A 19,939-nucleotide genomic window follows, 5' to 3' on the forward strand; every position below is an offset into this window, starting at 1 on the left:
AAGTACTGGACATGAATAACAACACGAAGTATAAGGCATAAAACATAAGAACAATGTAAAAACAATAATAAACAATAACAATATTAAAACAATAAAAACAAAAAGCATTAACAGAAACAGAGTCTAAAGCCATGGGGTCAGAACCAGCTAAAAGAAACAGATTAACAATCTCTACATTTTAAATCTGAGCAGTTTGAGCTTCAAACCTAATTTTTTTAGTATAAAACTCTGGAATCTGAGTCAAATCTGAAAGTTTTAAAGGGACAAATCACTCAGTCCTCTCAGTTCTTTACAGATAAATCAGGTCCAACATGTTTTAACTGTTTTAACTCTCTCAGACTATAACCTCCTCTTTGTGTTTCCTTTCTGTGTTGCAGCCCTGCAGCAGCATGATGAGGAGGAGGAGGAGGTGATGAAGAGGAGCAGGTAGGCAGCAGAGCTCCATTAGACCCCTGCTGACCCCTGCTGACCCCTGGCTCCTCAGCTGCAAACTTTGCCCCGCCCCCTGCACACGCCCCCGTCTCACCTCCGCTCAGCTGCCCACCTGAAAAATGCATCAACAGAAAGATTCTCCCTGAACCAGGCTCCGCCCTCTTTGTGTTGCTGGTGAAATGAAAACTAGACTTTTATTTTATTCAGTTCAATAATTCTTTATTAATCTGTGAAGCAGCGGTATTATTATTAAAGATCAGCTGCAGCCAGCAGTTCAACATCTGGGCTGCAGAGACGCTCCTTCTCAGGGACATGTCCAGGATTGCAGCATCTGTTGTTAACCAGCTCTGTGATCCTCCTCCTTTCCTGTTAGCGCTCTGTCTGCGGTCTCTGTCTACCCGGATAGTCTTAAAGCTGAGCAGAGAGCTGTTACAGCTGTTCCTGCAGCCAGGTCCAGGATTACAGCATCTGTTGTTAACCAGCTCTGTGATCCTCATCCTTTCCTGTTAGCGCTCTGTCTACGGTCTCTGTCTACCCGGATAGTCTTAATGCTGAGCAGAGAGCTGTTACAGCTGTTCCTGCAGCCAGGTCCAGGATTACAGCATCTGTTGTTAACCAGCTCTGTGATCCTCCTCCTTTCCTGTTACCGCTCTGTCTGCGGTCTCTGTCTACCCGGATAGTCTTAAAGCTGAGCAGAGAGCTGTTACAGCTGTTCCTGCAGCCAGGTCCAGGATTACAGCATCTGTTGTTAACCAGCTCTGTGATCCTCCTCCTTTCCTGTTACCGCTCTGTCTACGGTCTCTGTCTACCCGGATAGTCTTAATGCTGAGCAGAGAGCTGTTACAGCTGTTCCTGCAGCCAGGTCCAGGATTACAGCATCTGTTGTTAACCAGCTCTGTGATCCTCCTCCTTTCCTGTTACCGCTCTGTCTGCGGTCTCTGTCTACCCGGATAGTCTTAAAGCTGAGCAGAGAGCTGTTACAGCTGTTCCTGCAGCCAGGTCCAGGATTACAGCATCTGTTGTTAACCAGCTCTGTGATCCTCCTCCTTTCCTGTTACCGCTCTGTCTACGGTCTCTGTCTACCCGGATAGTCTTAAAGCTGAGCAGAGAGCTGTTACAGCTGTTCCTGCAGCCAGGTCCAGGATTACAGCATCTGTTGTTAACCAGCTCTGTGATCCTCCTCCTTTCCTGTTACTGCTCTGTCTGCAGTCTCTGTCTGCAGTCTCTGTCTACCCGGATAGTCTTAAAGCTGAGCAGAGAGCTGTTACAGCTGTTCCTGCAGCCAGGTCTCTGCCTGATATTCCTGCTGTGTCCTCATCAGGGCTCCAAGCTCGTCCATTTTATCCACCAGTGATATCACATTTCCTCTGATGATCGAGGGAAGAAATGGTTTAAACTTCCTCCTCCTTTTCCTCCATTTTGTTCCTGCTTTGGATCCAAGACGTCTCCTCTTCGGCTCATCTTGATTTGGGGTCTTATTCAGATAAAATGCCAGCAGAAGTCCTTCCAGCAGCACAGAAACATGTTTCATGTCCTCAGCTTGGACTGAACCTGCAGCCTGCTGCTGTTTGATGGTTCATTAACTTGTTTAATGAAGAGGTTCAAGTCCATGTGACGCGTTCTTTATCCTTTTTAGGTTGTTCTGTGTCAGTGTCTCTGACCGTTATCATGCTGTCAGACATCACTTTATTTTACAGCACAGAAATCTCTTTAAAAAGCAAAATCCTGATTAAAACATGAACCCTCTGGTTCCTTATGTCCAGTTATCTGAAATAAACTGCACGGTTTGCTCAGATGTTCAGACCAAACGTTTATTTACTCACGTGTAATGAGTTGTTTCACCAGCAGGGGGTGCTGTAGGCCTGATTCAATCTTTTACTCACGTTTGGACGTTTGTTTTTGATCAGTGAGCAGGACTGAGCGTATACTGGGGAGACGAGGGGTTCTGTGTGAGTTTGGATGCGCTCTGAGGGCTTGTTGCTCTCAGTTTGTGTTCTGTCGTCTGTTTGTTGTCTGAAATCTTATCACGCCCCCCCCGGTGCATCAGAGCTGCTGAGTCTGAGAGGACCAGCAAACCTTTTAACCCCTCCTTCCTCCGCCCGCCTCAGCACTGATGGATGGAGCTTTCTATTCTCTCTGCACTTATTCAATCATCCCTCCATTACGCACCATCGATCCGTGCTGCCTCGCCCCGAGCCCCCGGCTCCCCTCCGCCCCTCGTCAGACTCTGTTCGCCGTCCAATGACTCAACATGAATCAATAGGAGCAGAGGTCCAGCTTTTATCCGCCAATAAAGAGACTGTGTGGTTTTTCCCTTTTGGCTGTAAGTCATCATGAAGGAAGCAGCTCAGATTGATTCTCAGCCTCCAGAGTCTCACAGCAAAGAGTCCCAATCACAGAGAAAAAGAGTTTTAATGTCGATTAAACAGGATTTTATTGATGCGGCTCATTAGCTCAGATCATTCTGAGTTTCACCAACAAAGACTCAAAGAATAAAAATGTTCTATAATGAGAAGAAAAATTAGAGATGAAGGCAGAAGAAATGGAAAAATAAATCAATAATCAATAATAGACCCGATATTTCCTGTTCGTTTCATCTGTGAACAAACATCATTTCTGCAATCTTCTCCCGCTCAGGACATCGTTTTAAACACCTTTTTTGGAGAAACTGGAGATCCTCTGAACATCTCTGCTCCTCTCAGACTCTTTTGGACTGAATCACGGTTCCAGAAATAACTTCAGTATTTATGTTTTTCAACCTCATTATTGGCCCTAAACTTCATAACTTTTGGAATGTGTTGCAGGCTCGAAATGTAGAAAACGGATTTTTATCAACAAATTGAATTCCTTTGATAAGATAAAACATGAAATATGTTGAGTTCCTACAGTCTGTAATGATAAAATCAAATGAAAGGAAGAATCTCTTGTGATAGAAATGACAAACATATAACCGACGGTAACAGGTGCTCGGGATGGAGATGCAGTTTACAAAATGTCTGTTTTCTTTGGGAAGGTTAAGATTTCTTTCTCCAAAATCCACCGTTTTATGTTGTCTGAATGTTTGCAAAGACATAATAAATCCAACATTATGAGAAATACAGCAGGTGGACATAAACCAGAATAAGCCAGATGTGTGGAACATAGATGCAGATTTAAATCTCGAGGATTTTATCTGTTTTTTAAGCTGCAGCTTAGCTCTGAGGAGGTTTCATGACCCTGCTTCGGCTGCAGCTGATGTCATTTTACAGCCTGTGGGGGCTTCACAGGTTTCCTGCAGAGTCTTTGAGCATAACCGAGGTTTGAGAGAAGCTTCCACTCAGCTGCTGCCCTCAGAATGATTTACTCACGGCACCGAAAGCATCCGAATCATCACCGCTCTTTAACTGAGCCAATCTGTGCACGAGGGAGATGCTTTTTATGCGTCAACCTGGAATCCTGCAGGTCAGAGACGCTTAAATGAGAAACCTGTCCGGCGGGTCAGAACCAAACCTTCCCTCCCACCACTGCAGCGCTTTTTGTTGCCAGTTTTTGGTTTTTTTTTGTACTGATTTCAGGTTCATTTTACCTTTAAAACTCTGACTTTACTTGTGCTGTTGCATATATGAGCTAATCTAAGGCATATAGTGTTTGGCAGCCTTTTCTGTGTGCTTGTTAGTGACTCACCCTCACCTATAGGACACGTTTGGAATCACTGCCGATCCCAATGAGCGACTCTAGGATGGATTTTTCATCCCACTTTGTCTCCTCGGAGCTCCGCGGTTATTTAAAATCTAATAAAGACACATCAGTGTGTCACACTGTGGCGCTGGTGGAAATCATCAGGCAAGACCAGTTTATCTGTACAGCACGATTCAACTACAGGGCGATTCAAAGTGCTTTACAGAGACATTAAAACAGTAGAAATAAAAAGCATGATTTAAATGTTAAACAAAAAAGAAAGAAATAAGAACAATATAAAATCAGTAGTTAAAATGTGATTAAGTTTTGAGCTTTATTCAAACGCAGCTGAAAATAGGTGTGTCTTCAGCCTGGACTTAAACACACTGAGTGTTTCAGCTGATCTGAGGCTTTCTGGGAGTTTGTTCCAGACATGTGGAGCATAGAAGCTGAATGCAGCTCCTCCATGTCTGGTTCTGACTCTGGGAACTGATAGAAGACCGGATCCAGATGAGCTGAGGGGCCTGGAAGGTTCATACTGGGTCAGGAGGTCAATGATGTGTTCTGGTCCTGGACCATTCAGAGCTTTATAGAGCAGCATCAGAACTTTAAAACTTTAAAACTTTAACTTTAATCATTACCATGAATACTCTATTTTTTTCATCATTCTTTATTTCAATACCTTTATTTTCAAGCCAAAATGCAACTCGGACCGCTTTGAAAAGCAAAAAGTAGCAAAAGCAACGAAGATGGGAGAGATGTAAAGATATTTTACAGAAAGAATGCTAAATTAAGAGTAAATAACAGTGAAATATAAGGAAAAAACAAGACAAAAAATAAGTTTAGAATACAAAAGACCCCAAAATAGTCTTATTAAGTAGTTAATGAGTTAAACTTTTCAAAAAGGTAAGAGATGAGGAGCCAGTGGGGGATTTGGGATCTGTCCTGAAGGTACCGACCGGTCAGAGCTTTGGATCAGCTGAAAGAAGTAATCCGACCAATGGGATCGATGAGATCAATGGGCCAGTTTCTCAGCATCTCTGGGAGAAAGGATGCTTCTGATTTTGGTAAACGTTACATCAGTGAAAGAAAGTCCCTTTAGTTTAATGTGCAGGTTAAAAGACAAATCTTCGTCAGAGCGGTAGGCGCCATGATAAGGTCATCCAGAGCAACTCTATGGTTCCAACGTGAACATCTGTCAGTTTCTGGGCCGAGAACAACAACCTCAGTTTTATCTGAGCTCAGAAGCAGAAAATCAGAGGACATTTAGGCCTTTATATCTCCAAGACAAGCTTGTAACTGATTAAAATCGTCAGGCTGCATAGATGAATAGAGCTGGGTGTCGTCAGCATAACAGCGGACATGTATGCTGCTCCCTGATGGTATTTCCCAAAGGAAGCATGCATAGAGTGAACAGAACTGGTCCCAATCCAGAACCATGTGGAACACCATAAATGTGACTCATTATTTACACGTTTAAACTAAAATCTGACGAATACATATGACTTAAATCAGTCCTGAACAGTAGCCTTGATTTTATTTTCTCCTTTTGTCTACTTTTATAAATGCAAACACCATCCTGCTGCTTCTAAAGCACCACACAATTCATTCGATTCTAGATTAGTTCGATTCATACGATAAAAAGGTTTCCCAGCTCAGGAAACCAACAGATTTAACTTCTCTCTGATCCAATCCCCCGTCCTGAGCTGCACGAGGCGACTGTGGAGAGAAAAAACTCCCTTTGAACAGGAAGAAACCTCCATCAGAACCAGGTGGCAACATTTTGAATCGGTGTACTGACTCTGATAGCTGCCGAACACACGAGAGTCTTACTTTCAGCAAAAATACTGAAGTAGTTTATTGTCTGGCTGATGTCAGTGGGTGTGATGTTGTTGAGCTCGGGCGAGTCTGAGCCTCGTGTTAACTCTGATCCTGTATGAGTGAACGGGAGAATGGGTAGAAAAGCGTGTTACAGTTCATTTAACCTTTACGTTGCACCTGCTACCATCATGAAATGTGTTGTTAATGAGGTCAGAAACGTCTGTTGGGTCAGCTTTAACATCACATGTTTCCTGTGATACAACATTTAGATTTTAAAGGGACAGTTCGCCTCTTCTGATATGAAGCTGTGTAACATCCCATATCAGCAGCATCATTTCTGAACATCTTCTTACCCCCTGCTGCGTCCTGTGAGCAGAGTTCCAGCCTCGTTTTGGTGTTGATGAAGGTAGTCCGGCTAGTTGGCTGGGGTTTAAAAAATAAAGCGTTTTGCTTCTCAGAACAATATGCGTTCAACAGAGTAATACATTTGCATCACAAAATGGTTCTCCAGGAAAAAGTCAGACCTCACAATCTCTTAGCGCTATTTCTCTCTACGTTCATATCACTACGGGCTGTGTAAACTATGCAGAGCGAGCAGCAAACACCGTAACAGGCGCGGCAGGCGGCAGCAGGCAGTGATACGAAGGGAGAGAAAATAGGGCCAAGAGATTGTGAGCTCTGACTTTTTTCTGGAGAACCATTTTGTGATGCAAATGTATTACTCTGTTGAACGCATATTGTTCTGAGAAGCAAAACGCTTTATTTTCTAAACCCCAGCCAACTAGCCGGACTACCTTCATCAGCACCAAAACGAGGCTGGAACTCTGCTCACAGGACGCAGCAGGGGGTAAGAAGATGTTCAGAAATGATGCTGCTGATATGGGATGTTACACAGCTTCATGTCAAAAGAGGCGAACTGTCCCTTTAAAGAGGCGAACTGTCCCTTTAATGTGGTGAACTGTCCCTTTAAAGAAGTGAACTGTCCCTTTAAAGAGGCGAACTGTCCCTTTAAGATATAAGCAGTTCATACAAACACATTTAAGAAATGGGAACGCTGTCCGATCTCTTCACAGTCTTTATGAATGAACGGCTGTAAAGTCAGTCAATAACATTATGACCACTGACAAGTGAAAAGGAAAAGTGTTGGTCATCTGTTGTTGTGGCACCGGGCAGCGGGTGCATTTATTGGGTTGGAAGCAGGACACAACGGGCGAGTTTACGGTGGTCTGGATTGTGATGGCTGGGTCACAGCTTCTCCAGGACCTGCTATAAGTGGTCCGAGGAAGGATAACGGGGTGATAACTGGCTCGTGTTGTCTGACCCAGTAGAAGAGGACTGTGAAAGTTCGTACTGTCGGGGTCCATGGTTTTCTATCTTCTGGTTTCTTTGAGCTTTATTTCTGTGTTCTGTTTAGTTTTCAGTCCTCAGTGTTACATTCTGCTGGGTTTGGTTCTGGTCTTTAACCCCAGAGGTCCTCAGGTGTCTTGGTCTTGTCCCCTGGTCTCAGTCACACCGTGCAGTGGTTTAACATCTTGGGTTGCATGGACACAGTTCACACGTACGTTTTATGGCCTTTTTACACAGAACTGGTGAAGGTTTAAAGCTCAAACCTGTAGAGGTTCATGTTTCTGAACTGCAGGGGGCAGTTCATTTTACAAATTACAACTTGGTTTTCTACAAGTCAGGGTAACAATCTGAGCGTAAGTGAATGAAAAACAGGAAGCAGTGAGCATCATCGTAGATCAGCTGAGCGGAACAACATCCTGCGTGAAATGAATAAACGATATGCAACATGTTTCCCTCTCCAGCCAGTACATACCACCCCCTGCCATGCATCAGGCTCCACGGGCTCCGCCCCCTCAGCACTACCAGCCAATCCCACAGCAGTACCAGCAGTACCAGCCAATCCCACAGCAGTACCAGCAGCCACCAACGCAACACGCCCCGCCCATTCAGCAGAGCTCCATTCAGATCCCCGTTGGCCCCGGGCCGCAGAAGGTGGTCAGCACTGCCTGCATTTACCCCTCCCAGCCAGGTGAGGCTCCACTTTCATTTCTGTTCTTTCACCATGCATCTCGTCTCGAATCGTTTCGTAAAACGCCGCAGGCTGCAAACCATCTCTGCATGAAACTCTACCCACATCCGCCCTCTGAGGACATCACCTGTTTCCTCCCAGCTCCTTACGCACTGATTTGTTTTCTAAATTGTCTTTTCTTTCTAAATTGGCTTTTTTTTTCCAAAATTGCCTTTTTTTCCTAAATTGCCTTTTTTTCTAAATTGCCTTTTTTTCCTAAATTGCCTTTTTTTCCTAAATTGCCTTTTTTTCCTAAATTGCCTTTTTTTCCTAAATTGCCTTTTTTTCCTAAATTGCCTTTTTTTCCTAAATTGGCTTTTTTTTCCAAAATTGCCTTTTTTTCCTAAATTGCCTTTTTTTCCTAAATTGCCTTTTTTTCCTAAATTGCCTTTTTTTCGAAATTGCCTTTTTTTCTAAATTGCCTTTTTTTCTTCTAAATTGCCTTTTTTTCCTAAATTGCCTTTTTTCCTAAATTGCCTTTTTTTCTTCTAAATTGCCTTTTTTTCCTAAATTGCCTTTTTTTCCTAAATTGCCTTTTTTTCGAAATTGCCTTTTTTTCTAAATTGCCTTTTTTTCTTCTAAATTGCCTTTTTTTCGAAATTGCCTTTTTTTCTAAATTGCCTTTTTTCCTAAATTGCCTTTTTTCCTAAATTGCCTTTTTTCCTAAATTGCCTTTTCTTTCTAAATTGCCTTTTTTTCTTCTAAATTGCCTTTTTTTCCTAAATTGCCTTTTTTTCCTAAATTGCTTTTTTTCCTAAATTGACTTTTTTTCCTAAATTGCCTTTTTTCCTAAATTGCCTTTTTTCCTAAATTGCCTTTTTTCCTAAATTGCCTTTTCTTTCTAAATTGCCTTTTTTTCTTCTAAATTGCCTTTTTTTCCTAAATTGCCTTTTTTTCCTAAATTGCTTTTTTTCCTAAATTGACTTTTTTTCCTAAATTGCCTTTTTTCCTAAATTGCCTTTGTTTTCTAAATTGCCCTTTTTTTCTAAATTGGCTGTTTTTTTCTAAATTGTCTTTCCCATGTGTCTCGGGTCTCGGTACCTAACTTACCGCACTTACTCTAGCTCTAGTTCTGCTCTTAGCTGTTTGGTTTTGGAAGGAAATGCACTTCTAATTTCTTGTGACCTGAAGTTCTTTTGCCCGCCGATGTGCAACACACTGATTGTAAGTCGCTTTGGATAAAAGCGTCTGCAGAATGACCCTAATGTGATGATTTTTACCCCCTCCAGCTCCGGCTCCGGCCCCACCTCAGCCCCACCCTCCAGCCCCCGCCCCGGCCCCGCCTCCTGGAGCCCCCGCCGGCGGCAACAGACCCCCCTGGGTGTCAGACACCAACTTCGCCGACAAGTTTGACCCCAGTAAGACCACCACCCACATGAAGGTGCAGCCGCTGCCCCAGTCCGCCCCCCCCGCACCCGCATACATCCCCAACCCTTCCCCTGGCGGACACGCGGCCCCCAGCCCTGCCCCCGTGACTCCTAGTCCCGCCCCTTTCCTTCCCGTGGCGAGGGGCGTGGCCCAGAGAGCGGAGAGGTTTGCCGCCAGCAGCCGTACGCCGCTGTGCGGGGCCTGCAACAACATCATCAGGTAACATCATCAGGTTTCTGTCTCTCATTGAGAAGTTCTGTTAGTTCCAAAAATGTTGAATAAACAAAGAAAACACAAATTATTCTGAATCCTGTCAAATAACACGATTATTAACACGATTTATCGAGAGAAGAAGGATTGTTTGTTTGTTAGACTTAGGGCTGTGTTCGAAACCGCCTACTACATACTTCCATTCTGCATACTACAGACTACATACTATATACTACATACTACAGACTACAGACTACATACTACATACTACATACTGCATACTGCATACTACATACTACATACTACATACTACGGACTACAGACTACAGACTACATACTATATACTACATACTACAGACTACAGACTACATACTACATACTACATACTGCATACTGCATACTACATACTACATACTACATACTACGGACTACAGACTACAGACTACATACTATATACTACATACTACAGACTACAGACTACAGACTACATACTACATACTACATACTACATACTACATACTACATACTGCATACTGCATACTCATCGATCAGACAGTATGCAGAGCGTTTACCCACAATGCATTTCGCTCCTGCCCGAGCCGAAATCAGCCGGCCTGAAGCTGATTTCTCTTAAGCTCTAAACTCTGTAAACTTTAGCAACATTTGAAACATTTTCAGGTGAGAAAGTAGTCGTTTAGATCCCCAACGTGTTGAAAACCTGACAAAATACCGGCTGTTTACCATTTTGTTCCCACGAATTCGCCGCTCCTAAAGCTAGCCGCAGTGAGCAACGCACTTCCGGTTATTTTCACAAAATAAAATACCCGTTGCCTTTTATCATAGGGAAAGCCATTACCATACAATTGGTGCTTTTGTTTTGAAAACAGGAAGTGAACCTACCCTCGTTGTAGCTAGCTTGAAACTGCCGTTTTGACAGGAAATGACGATCGGCGACGTCACGTTACGTTGCATCTTGGGTAGTTTGAGTATGAGTAGTAACCTCATGATGCATACCCAACATTTAGGAGAATCTAGTATGCATCCGGGAACTTAAAAAATTTAAAGTTAGTAGGAGTAGTAGGAGTAGTAGGAGAAGTAGGAGAAGTAGGCGGTTTCGAACACAGCCTTTAATCTATTAAAATCTGTTAATACGAAGTAATTAAGACTATCTTAACTTTACCTTTCTTTAATGATAGAAAACATAAAATCATGATCTGACCTTGAAGCGTTCAGAGTTGACCTCTGAAGGTGGCAGGAGGTCAGAGCAGGTGATGCTGATGCTGTCATCATCCACAGGGGCCCTTTCCTGGTGGCCCTCGGGCGGTCCTGGCACCCCGAGGAGTTCAACTGCCACTACTGCCACGTGTCTCTGGCGGACGTCAGCTTCGTGGAGGAGCAAAACAACGTTTACTGCGAGAACTGCTACGAGGAGTTCTTCGCCCCGACCTGCGCCCGCTGCAACACCAAGATTATGGGGGTGAGACGCCTCCCCCAGCGGTGTAGTCCAGGGTATACGGGGTACACCTACTTATTTGGCAGTCAGCATTGCGTGTACCCACTTCTAAATCCCCCCTGATGCGGCTAGTCGCTGCCAGTGCCTTCACTGATTACGCCGGTTAATTCCGTCGATTTCCTTTTTTTTTTGGTTTGGTTTGCGAGCAGAAATTTAAGTTAAGTTCAGAAACACCGCCGCTAGTTGGCTCGGTGAGTGAATCCGGACGGCATCCCGCCTCCTACTCATTCACATGGAAGCATCTCGTGTTTTGGGCTCGCATTTGTGCACTTGTTTAGCCAAACTTTCAAAGTCCATTGGAAAGAAACACCCTGAAAAAATGCAACTGGTCGTGCGGCTGCGCTATATAATGACACAGAAACAGAAACATTCTGAAAGGCAGGATTAACCAAACCTCCTTGGACAGGTTTTTATTAAAACGCGCTGCAGATGAAAGTGAGGAAAGCGGCGAATAAGCCAAACGTCAGTGAAGATGATTAAGTTTCTTCTTTTTTTTTTTCATGTTGAATATACTTTACATTCATGCAGGCTGCTTGTGTGACCAGTAACACCTACAAACTGCACCTGATCAACTCATAATAGTTTTGTAATAGTGAGTAAATACTACTGACAGATTAGTATCTAAAACGGTGCATTTTCCTGGACTTCTTAAAAAAAGGGGCAAAAGTGAGAGTATACCCACTTCTGCAGGGACCTCTACACCACTGGCCTCACCCGCACACCTGCGAGCAGTCTCAACATTAACGAATCAGAGGGAATACTGAGACAAGTGAACAGAGCATCACCGCAGTCTGATCATGCAGAGAAAATAAGGATTTATCATCTCTAGTTCATCTGTTCACGCCACTGATCTCAGTTTTTACATTACAACCTAAAACCCTTAGACTGGGCTTCTGTGAGAGTCCTAAAACAGTGTCCTGTGCAGTACTTAAAGCTTCAGTGTCAACCAGATTTAGCTTTAAGGAGGGTTTAAATGAGCCGTACAGCTGAATATCATCAGCAAAAAGATGAACTGAACTGCTGACCTAAAGGAAGAACAAATAAAAAGAACACAATAGGTCCTGGAACGGCGCCCTGAGGGACTCCACCTGACAGCCCTGCAGACTCAGACATGAGACAGGAACAGATTTAAGGTTAAACTGTTAAAGTGAAGCAAACACTAAACTCTGTGAGTGTTATGATCTAATGTGTCACTGCATGAACATGTGGCAGAGCACGATTCATTTAGGAAAAGGTCCCTTTCTTTCATTTAAATGTCCTTCAGTGGTGCTTTGGATGTCCTAAGACAGGAAGACAGCTAACAAAATGTGTAACTTCCATGTTTCTCATCCTCTCTTTGAACGTTTACGCCGCAGAGCTTGAAATGTTCTCCTGAATATTGTTTGCTGATGTTTTGCGCTGCAGGAGGTGATGCACGCCCTGCGGCAGACGTGGCACACCACCTGCTTCGTGTGCGCCGCCTGCGGAAAAGCCTTCGGAAACAGCCTCTTCCACATGGAGGACGGAGAGCCGTACTGTGAGAAAGGTTCGACAGCCAATGAGTCGTTATTAGGAAACGCTTTTTCAACCGAACCTTCATCGCATGTTACGCTCCTCTTAGGTTGAGCCTCTACAGGACTAAAGCAGGATGTGGATCTTTAAATACAACGTGTGGACCAGTCAGCCTCAATAAGGACTTTTTCAAATTTATTCAGATTTATTCAGACTTATTCTGACTTCTGAATTTTTCTGACTTTCTTGGACTTATTCACTTTCTGACATTCAGACTTTTTCAGACTTTTTTGTTCTTTTTATGACTTTTTTCTGACTTTCTGACCTTTTCTGACTTATTCTGACTTTTTGGAATTTTTAGGACTTTTTCTGACCTTTTCTGATTTTTCAGACTTATTCAGACTTTTTTGGATTATTCTGACTTATTCAGACCTTTTCAGCACAGAAATAGTAGTTTTTTAGAGAATCGTCTTTCCTGGATGTAGCTTCTGCGTTTGTTGTCGCTCTGAGCTGCTGAGAAAGCATTTTAATCGGCTGGTTTTCGTGGTTAAAACACCAGCGTCCTGACGTCCATGTGTCTCCCTCAGATTATATCGCGCTCTTCAGCACTAAGTGTCACGGCTGCGACTTCCCCGTGGAGGCTGGCGATAAGTTCATCGAGGCTCTGGGTCACACCTGGCACGACACCTGCTTCGTGTGCGCGGTAAGTACCCTGAACACATCCTCTCTGTTTGTGGAGGTCGCGGCTTGTTGCTGAGGTTTCATCAGCCAACTGCTGTCGCTGCAGGTCTGCCACGTGAACCTGGAGGGTCAGCCTTTCTACTCCAAGAAAGACAAGCCTCTGTGCAAGAAGCACGCCCACGCCATCAACGTTTAGACCGCCAGCTCGCCGCCGATCCGACGAACACGAGTCCACAGCTGTGTGTAATGGCTCTGTGTGCAAACACACTTTGGTTTTTGTGCGTTATTGATGTTTAAAACAACGCTGCCTGAACTGCTGCTGCCCTTTCAACCAGCCGTAGATTCCCCCTTTTCCTGTGTTTTCTACCAGAAACCGTTGTTGTGTTCGAGGTGAGCTCTGCTGTTCAGCTCAGACGAGCAGCAGGTCGATCAATCAATCAATCAATCAATCAATCAATCAATCAATCAATCAATCAATCAATCAATCATAGTTTATTGTCATTACACATATAGCAATATTGTAACGAAATATGGTTCCAGTAGGCCACACGGAGTCTGCAGAGTGAATAAAAAGAGTAAATAAAAAGTAATAAAAAGATGGGTTAAAGTATTTTAATGAGCTTTCAGCTCGCTATAGTTGGATGTTTCAGTTTAATATAATCTGTGAACAAACAGTTCATTTATTCAGAAATCACAAGAATGTAAAAATATTTCAAAATGAAGCAATAATTCGTTTATTTTGCTGTTTTTCTACTTTTTGTTTCATTGAAAGTTATTCCGGCAGCACTCTTCAGACTCTGTGTATCAACCTGCACGCGTTTTAAATGCAGGTTTATTATTTTTCTTTTTACTTTAGAATAATCTTTTTATTAAACATTTAATGTTTGTTTCAGCTGCAGTGAAATCCAAAGGAAGTAAAAACAGCAGCAGATCCATCTGTGAAGCTTTGCTTTCATTCTCAAAGTTGTGAGTCAGTCCTGAACCTGGACCTGGACTGGGTCTGAACTCAGTCCTGAACCTAACCGACGGTGAGCTGAACAGCAGAGCAGCACAGGAGGCCTTAACTGAGCTGCTTCTCCTCATTAAAACGATGGAAACATGACCAGGTGGCACTTTTCTGCGGCCTCATTCCAGCAGGTTCACCTCAGCAGGAAGCACCTGAACCTCAGCAGGAAGCGTAAAGGCAGTCAGTTACAAAGCGAGGCAAAAAGGCACAAAATGACTACAAGGAAGAGACAAAAAAAAAAGGCACAAAAGAAGTTATGCAAAACAACTAAAAGATGCTAATCAAGACAAAAAAGAATAAAAACAGACGAAATGACTCAAGAGACGAGACAGAAAAGCTAAAAAGCTGCAGAGAGACAAGTAATGACTTTAAAAACCAACAAAACTCAACCAGAAGGAAAGAAAAGTCCGTTACAAATACAAAGAGACAAAAAGACCCCAGAGAGACAGACAGACTACCGATGGAGAGACATAGTAACACAAACAGACCCATAGAGGTGCAAATCAACTACAAAACTGAAACAAAACTACAACAAACAGACAGAAAACGAGCTCTAAGTAACAAAGATGAACCGCGAGCAGACTCAGAAATGATCAAAAGTCAGAAAAAAGAAACAAAAAGACGAGAAACGAGCGGAAACAAGGAGCCACAAAACACCTGCAACCACAGGTGAAAAGGTTCACGTGCACGTGCTGTTCACCGTGCACGGCTGTCTCCTCAGGTGAACCTGCTCAGGTGAGGCCGATGATGCCGCCTGATTATTGACGAAGCTTCCCATGCAGTCGGGGTGTGTCACATGTCACATGTCACATGACCACATGTCACATGTCACATGACCACATGTCACATGTCACATGACCTTTAGCTTGATATTTATTGACTCTTCTGATATTTATTGAAAAAAGCTGAAATCTCTTCACCGCTGCGTTCACTGCTCATGTATGTGTGGGAATGTTTGGCTTCACAAAGTGTACTTTTATGCTGTTTTTGTAACAAACGCTAAAAATGTCGTGAACAATCGCTGCTCGAATGTTTACGACGTCACGGTTCAGTTCACACTGCAACTTTTCCCTTGAATCCTTACGCATCATATTTTATGTTCCATCTCAAGCACTGTTTACATAAACACAACTTATTGTAACGCATATGGATGCTACTTATGCTAGCATAACTAGCATAAATGGAAATTTATGTTTATTTCAATTTATATATGTTTTATAATTAATATAAATTTAAATTTATATATATGTTTATCTAAATGTATATAGTCATGCTAGCATAACTAGCATAAATAGAAATGTATGTTTATTTAAATTTATATATGTTTTATAATTTATATAAATTTAAATTTATATATATGTTTATCTAAATTTATATAGTCATGCTAGCATAACTAGCATAGATAGCATAGCTAGCATGCTAGCATAACTAGCATACATGTTGAGGTAAAACTGGAGAATTTGGTCATTTCCTGGCTCTTTGGCTCCCACTAATGGTGTGAGATGTAACAGCACTGCCTGAATTTGTTGAACAGGTCACAAAGACGCCATCAAAGGCGTCACAAAAATGTCATGTGACTGTAAAACAAAACAAGATGGAGGTGCAGGATCGGAAACTGAAGTCGCGAACTGCGGTATTTTGGATCCACCAAACATGGAGAAGGGTACGGAACTTTTACTCTGCCATTTTCTTTTTAAAGTCGACAGAACCAAAGTCATCTGTAAACGCTGCCAATATGCCGCCCATTGATTGGATGCGAGACTCCGGTTCTTTTCACAGATGTGTATTAACGCCACATCAACACCGTAGAACTAAATGTTCGAGTAAACAAAACAAAAGACAACATTAGTTGTTGTAATCATTAAAGAAATAGCATTCTTAGCATTGTCGCTGGTACCAATAAATAATCAAAGTAATTCTGGCCACTTTAGCCTTTAGCTTCTCAACCAACGGCAGAGTCATTATTGTAAAGCTAACGGAGCTAACCGGCGCTACTTCCTGTTTTACTCGTTTCAACATAAAAGCACGTATTTCAAAAATAAATTTTAAAAAAAATCCTGAATTTACAGCCAAGTTGAATTGTCTTCTCAGCGTAGTAGTTCCAGTCTAAAATATCACTTAAAGGCAAAACACACAACTGATACATTTTTTGGGATTTTGCGTACAAATGCGATTAATCGCGATTAATCCGGGAAATCATGTGATTAATTAGATTAAACATTTTAATCGTTGCCCAGCCCTAATTAAAACAAACTTGTTCGGTTGTTCTGGATCATTCAAAGAAGTGTTGAATCAATTAAAGTGTGATCGCAGCACAGACAGAAGACATCCAAACCTAAAGATGTTCACTTTTATTTCAACCATAACTCCTTCTTCTAAACAGAGGAGCCATGTTGCTCATCACAGTTTGGTACACGAGTCAGAACCAGTCTTTCCTTTCAGAATATCCTCATTTTCTGGTGCTAGTTGGACTGCTTTAAACATTAAGAAGGTTCCTCTTGTCATCTCAGTTAAAAAATAAAGAATAAAATTGTATATAACCTACTTACATCTAGTGAGCGGAGGTTTCCCGAAGGTCTGAAGTTCTGTCTATACTTAAGAGAAGCTGTCCAATCAGAGCGAAGCCTCGACCGTACGTCTCTAATAAAGCATCTGTTGGTTTTATATGATGAATACCAGTTTGAACTGATAAGTGAACCGGACAGGAAAGCAAACCAGGACGATATATTATGCTATGATCAGGACACAGAACCACAGCTGTGAACATTTTAAGCCATCACAGAGTATAAAACAGATTCTAACGCCCACTTTCAGATTAATTTCGACTAAATGTTCTCAGTTTAATCTTGTTTTTTCATTAGTTTGGTGTAGGCAGTGTGTTTTAGCACCCTCTTGTGCTCGTTAAAGGAAGTGCAGTCCTCCCTGAAATGAGGAAACTGACCGAAACAGCACCACCCTGTGGTCATTAAAGGTAGTGCAACAAGTAAGCTAACAGCCAAACCGAAGTTCTGCGGTGTGACCAGAACCTCGGAAACACTGAATGTACGATTTAATTTAGGTTAAAAACCTGCGATCTGTGTTTGTTCCACAAAGTTTCGGTGAGGTTAACGAAAGCTTCGTGCCTTTTACGTACGTAACTCTGCGACCCGCTCGTGTCTGATCTTCATCTCTGCTCTGACCGGCTCACGGTTCGTGTGCTGGTGTACAGTTTTTACTCTGTATTGTACTTTTATACAGTTTGTTTTTCAAAGGGTGAATGAGTGCATGCAGAACATTTTTGTTGCAGCATGTCAGAATTAGTTGGTGCTAACCCCACAGTTTAACCTGGTAGAGACGGGAAGGTGCTCGAATCACATTTAAATCATGCTTCGTTACATTTGTTTAACAGCTTTTGAACATGTGGAGAATTATTTGTTTTCAGGTTGAATAAAGTGAGCACTTCAAACACTTGAAAGCTTCTGTTGTAATGTTTTTTTTTACCTGTTTACGGCATCGCAGATTGATCTGAGAGATAAAAGTTGGACTGAAAGGACGATTTATGTTCCAAAAGGAATCGGGGAGAACACGATCATCGGATCCCAGATGGGTGTTTAACCGCTACTAGCTTTGTTAGCATGGAAATCAGTAGTACAGGCAGCGCTTAAATAATTAAAACTTAATTAAAAAATCATTGAAAAACAATCACGTGGAAAATAATCAATAAATGTATTTAATTTCACAGAAAAAAATCGTAAAAACCTAAACTTTTTTTTTCTAAATTTTACAGATCTTTTTTTTTTGTGGCACTCATGTTGTTCCATAAAGTGTTTTAAATACAATAAAACTATTTTGATGAAAACGGTCTAAAATTTTACCAGTTAAGATAGTGGAAGCTTGAAGCTAGTTACTAGTCAGACTAGTTAAAGCTTTTTGATCTCACTAGTTAACTAGTAAAGTCAAAAGACACTAGTGAAGATTTAGGTTTTTACTAGTTCAACTTGTGAACTAGTAAAGTCGAGATATATTTTAACGAGTTAAATAATAAGGTGGAAATATCTTTCTCTTTCATAGGTTAAGTAGTGAAGATTTGAGGTTCCACTTGTTCAACTAGTAAATATTTTAGACCTCACTAGTTGACTTGTTAAGTAAAAATGTCTCATACTAGTGTAATTAGTGGATTGTTTGGGCCTCATTAGTTAACTAGTAAAGGTTTTGAGCATCACTAGTAACTTGTAAAGTTAAAAAATTAGTTAACTAGTGAGGTGGAAAATTAATTTTGGCTCTCATTGGTTATCTTGAGCAAAATATTGAAGGTTACTCGTAAACTAGTGAGGTGAATAGCTGCAAAACGAGTTAACATGTTGGAGCTTTAGCAGCTGAGATTACTAGTAAGCTAACTAGTTAACTAGTAAGACTTTGAGTCTAGAGGACAACTAGTCTGTCAAAAAGCTACGTTTGAGTTTTGCTGCTACAACCCCTGGAATAAAAATGATGGAATCACCGGCCTCGGAGGATGTTCATTCAGTTGTTTCAGTTTGTAGAAAAAAAGCAGATCTCAGACATGACACCAAACTAAAGTCATTTCAAACGGCAACTCTCCGGCTTTAAGAAACACTAAAAGAAATCAAGAAAAAAAATTGTGGCAGTCAGTAACGGTTACTTTTTTTAGACCAAGCAGAGGGAAAAAATGATGGAATCACTCTGTAAATGTTCATCCCCAAAACTAACACCTGCATCAAATTAGATCTGCTCGTTAGTCTGCATCTACAAAGGAGTGATCACACCTTGGACAGCCGTTGCACCAAGTGGACAGACATGAATCATGGCTCCGACACGAGAGATGTCAAGTGAAACAAAGGAGAGGATTATCAAACTCTTAAAGAAGTAAAATCATCACGCAATGTTGCAAAAGAAATTGGTTGTTCACAGTCAGCTGTGTCTAAAATCTGGACCAAATACAAACAACACGGGAAGGTTGTTAAAGGCAAACATACTGGTAGACCAAGGAAGACATCAAAGCGTCAAGACAGAAAACTTAAAGCGATATGTCTCCAAAACCGAAAATGCACAACAAAACAAATGAGGAACGAATGGGAGGAAACTGGAGTCAACGTCTGTGACCGAACTGTAAGAAACGAACTGTAAGAAAGCGCCTAAAGGAAATGGGATTTACATACAGAAAAGCTAAACCAAAGCCATCAGTAACACCAAAACAGAAAAAAACAAGGTGCTAGGGAAAAGCAATGGTGGACTGTGGATGACTGGATGAAAGTCATAGTCAGTGATGAATCTGCATTGGGCAAGGTGAGGATGCAGGAACTTTAGTTTGGTGCCGTTCCCATGAGATTTATAAAGACGGCTGACTCCACAGTCATTGATGATATGGGGCTGCATGTCAGGTAAAGGCCCCGGGGAGGCGGCCGTCATTACATCTTCAATAAAAGCACGAGTTTACGTTGATATTTTGGACACTTTTCTTATCCCATCAATTGAAAGGATGTTCGGGGATGATGAAATCATTTTTTAAGATGATAATCCATCTTCCCATAGAGCAAAAACTGTGAAAACATTCATTGAAAAAAGACACATAATGTCAATGCCATGGCCTGCAAATAGTCCGGATCTTAATCCAACTGAAAATCTTTGGTGAAGGGGCGGTGCGTGGCGTAGTGGTTTGAGCGGGCGGCCCCGGTACAGAGGCTGCAGT

General features: G+C 42.0%; 1 protein-coding gene across 4 annotated transcripts in view; it reads left to right on the forward strand.

Annotated features, from left to right (window-relative positions):
* The window catches only part of LOC142388581 (LIM domain-binding protein 3-like), a 65,339-nt gene extending 47,632 nt beyond the window's left edge, over positions 1-17,707 (forward strand). For 3 of the 4 annotated variants that reach the window (XM_075474022.1, XM_075474004.1, XM_075474013.1), the window contains 7 exons: positions 378-426; positions 7,719-7,945; positions 9,214-9,571; positions 10,859-11,039; positions 12,480-12,600; positions 13,154-13,269; positions 13,354-17,707. In XM_075474022.1, coding sequence (XP_075330137.1) covers positions 378-426; positions 7,719-7,945; positions 9,214-9,571; positions 10,859-11,039; positions 12,480-12,600; positions 13,154-13,269; positions 13,354-13,443 — 1,142 coding nt within the window. In that variant the 3' untranslated portion in view covers positions 13,444-17,707. The remainder of the gene's footprint in view (positions 1-377; positions 427-7,718; positions 7,946-9,213; positions 9,572-10,858; positions 11,040-12,479; positions 12,601-13,153; positions 13,270-13,353) is intronic. The other variant, XM_075474030.1, reaches the window with a different exon arrangement.
* Positions 17,708-19,939: the final 2,232 nt, after the last annotated feature.

Source organism: Odontesthes bonariensis, chromosome 2 (genome assembly GCF_027942865.1).
Source record: "Odontesthes bonariensis isolate fOdoBon6 chromosome 2, fOdoBon6.hap1, whole genome shotgun sequence".
Taxonomy (NCBI): Eukaryota; Metazoa; Chordata; class Actinopteri; order Atheriniformes; family Atherinopsidae; genus Odontesthes; species Odontesthes bonariensis.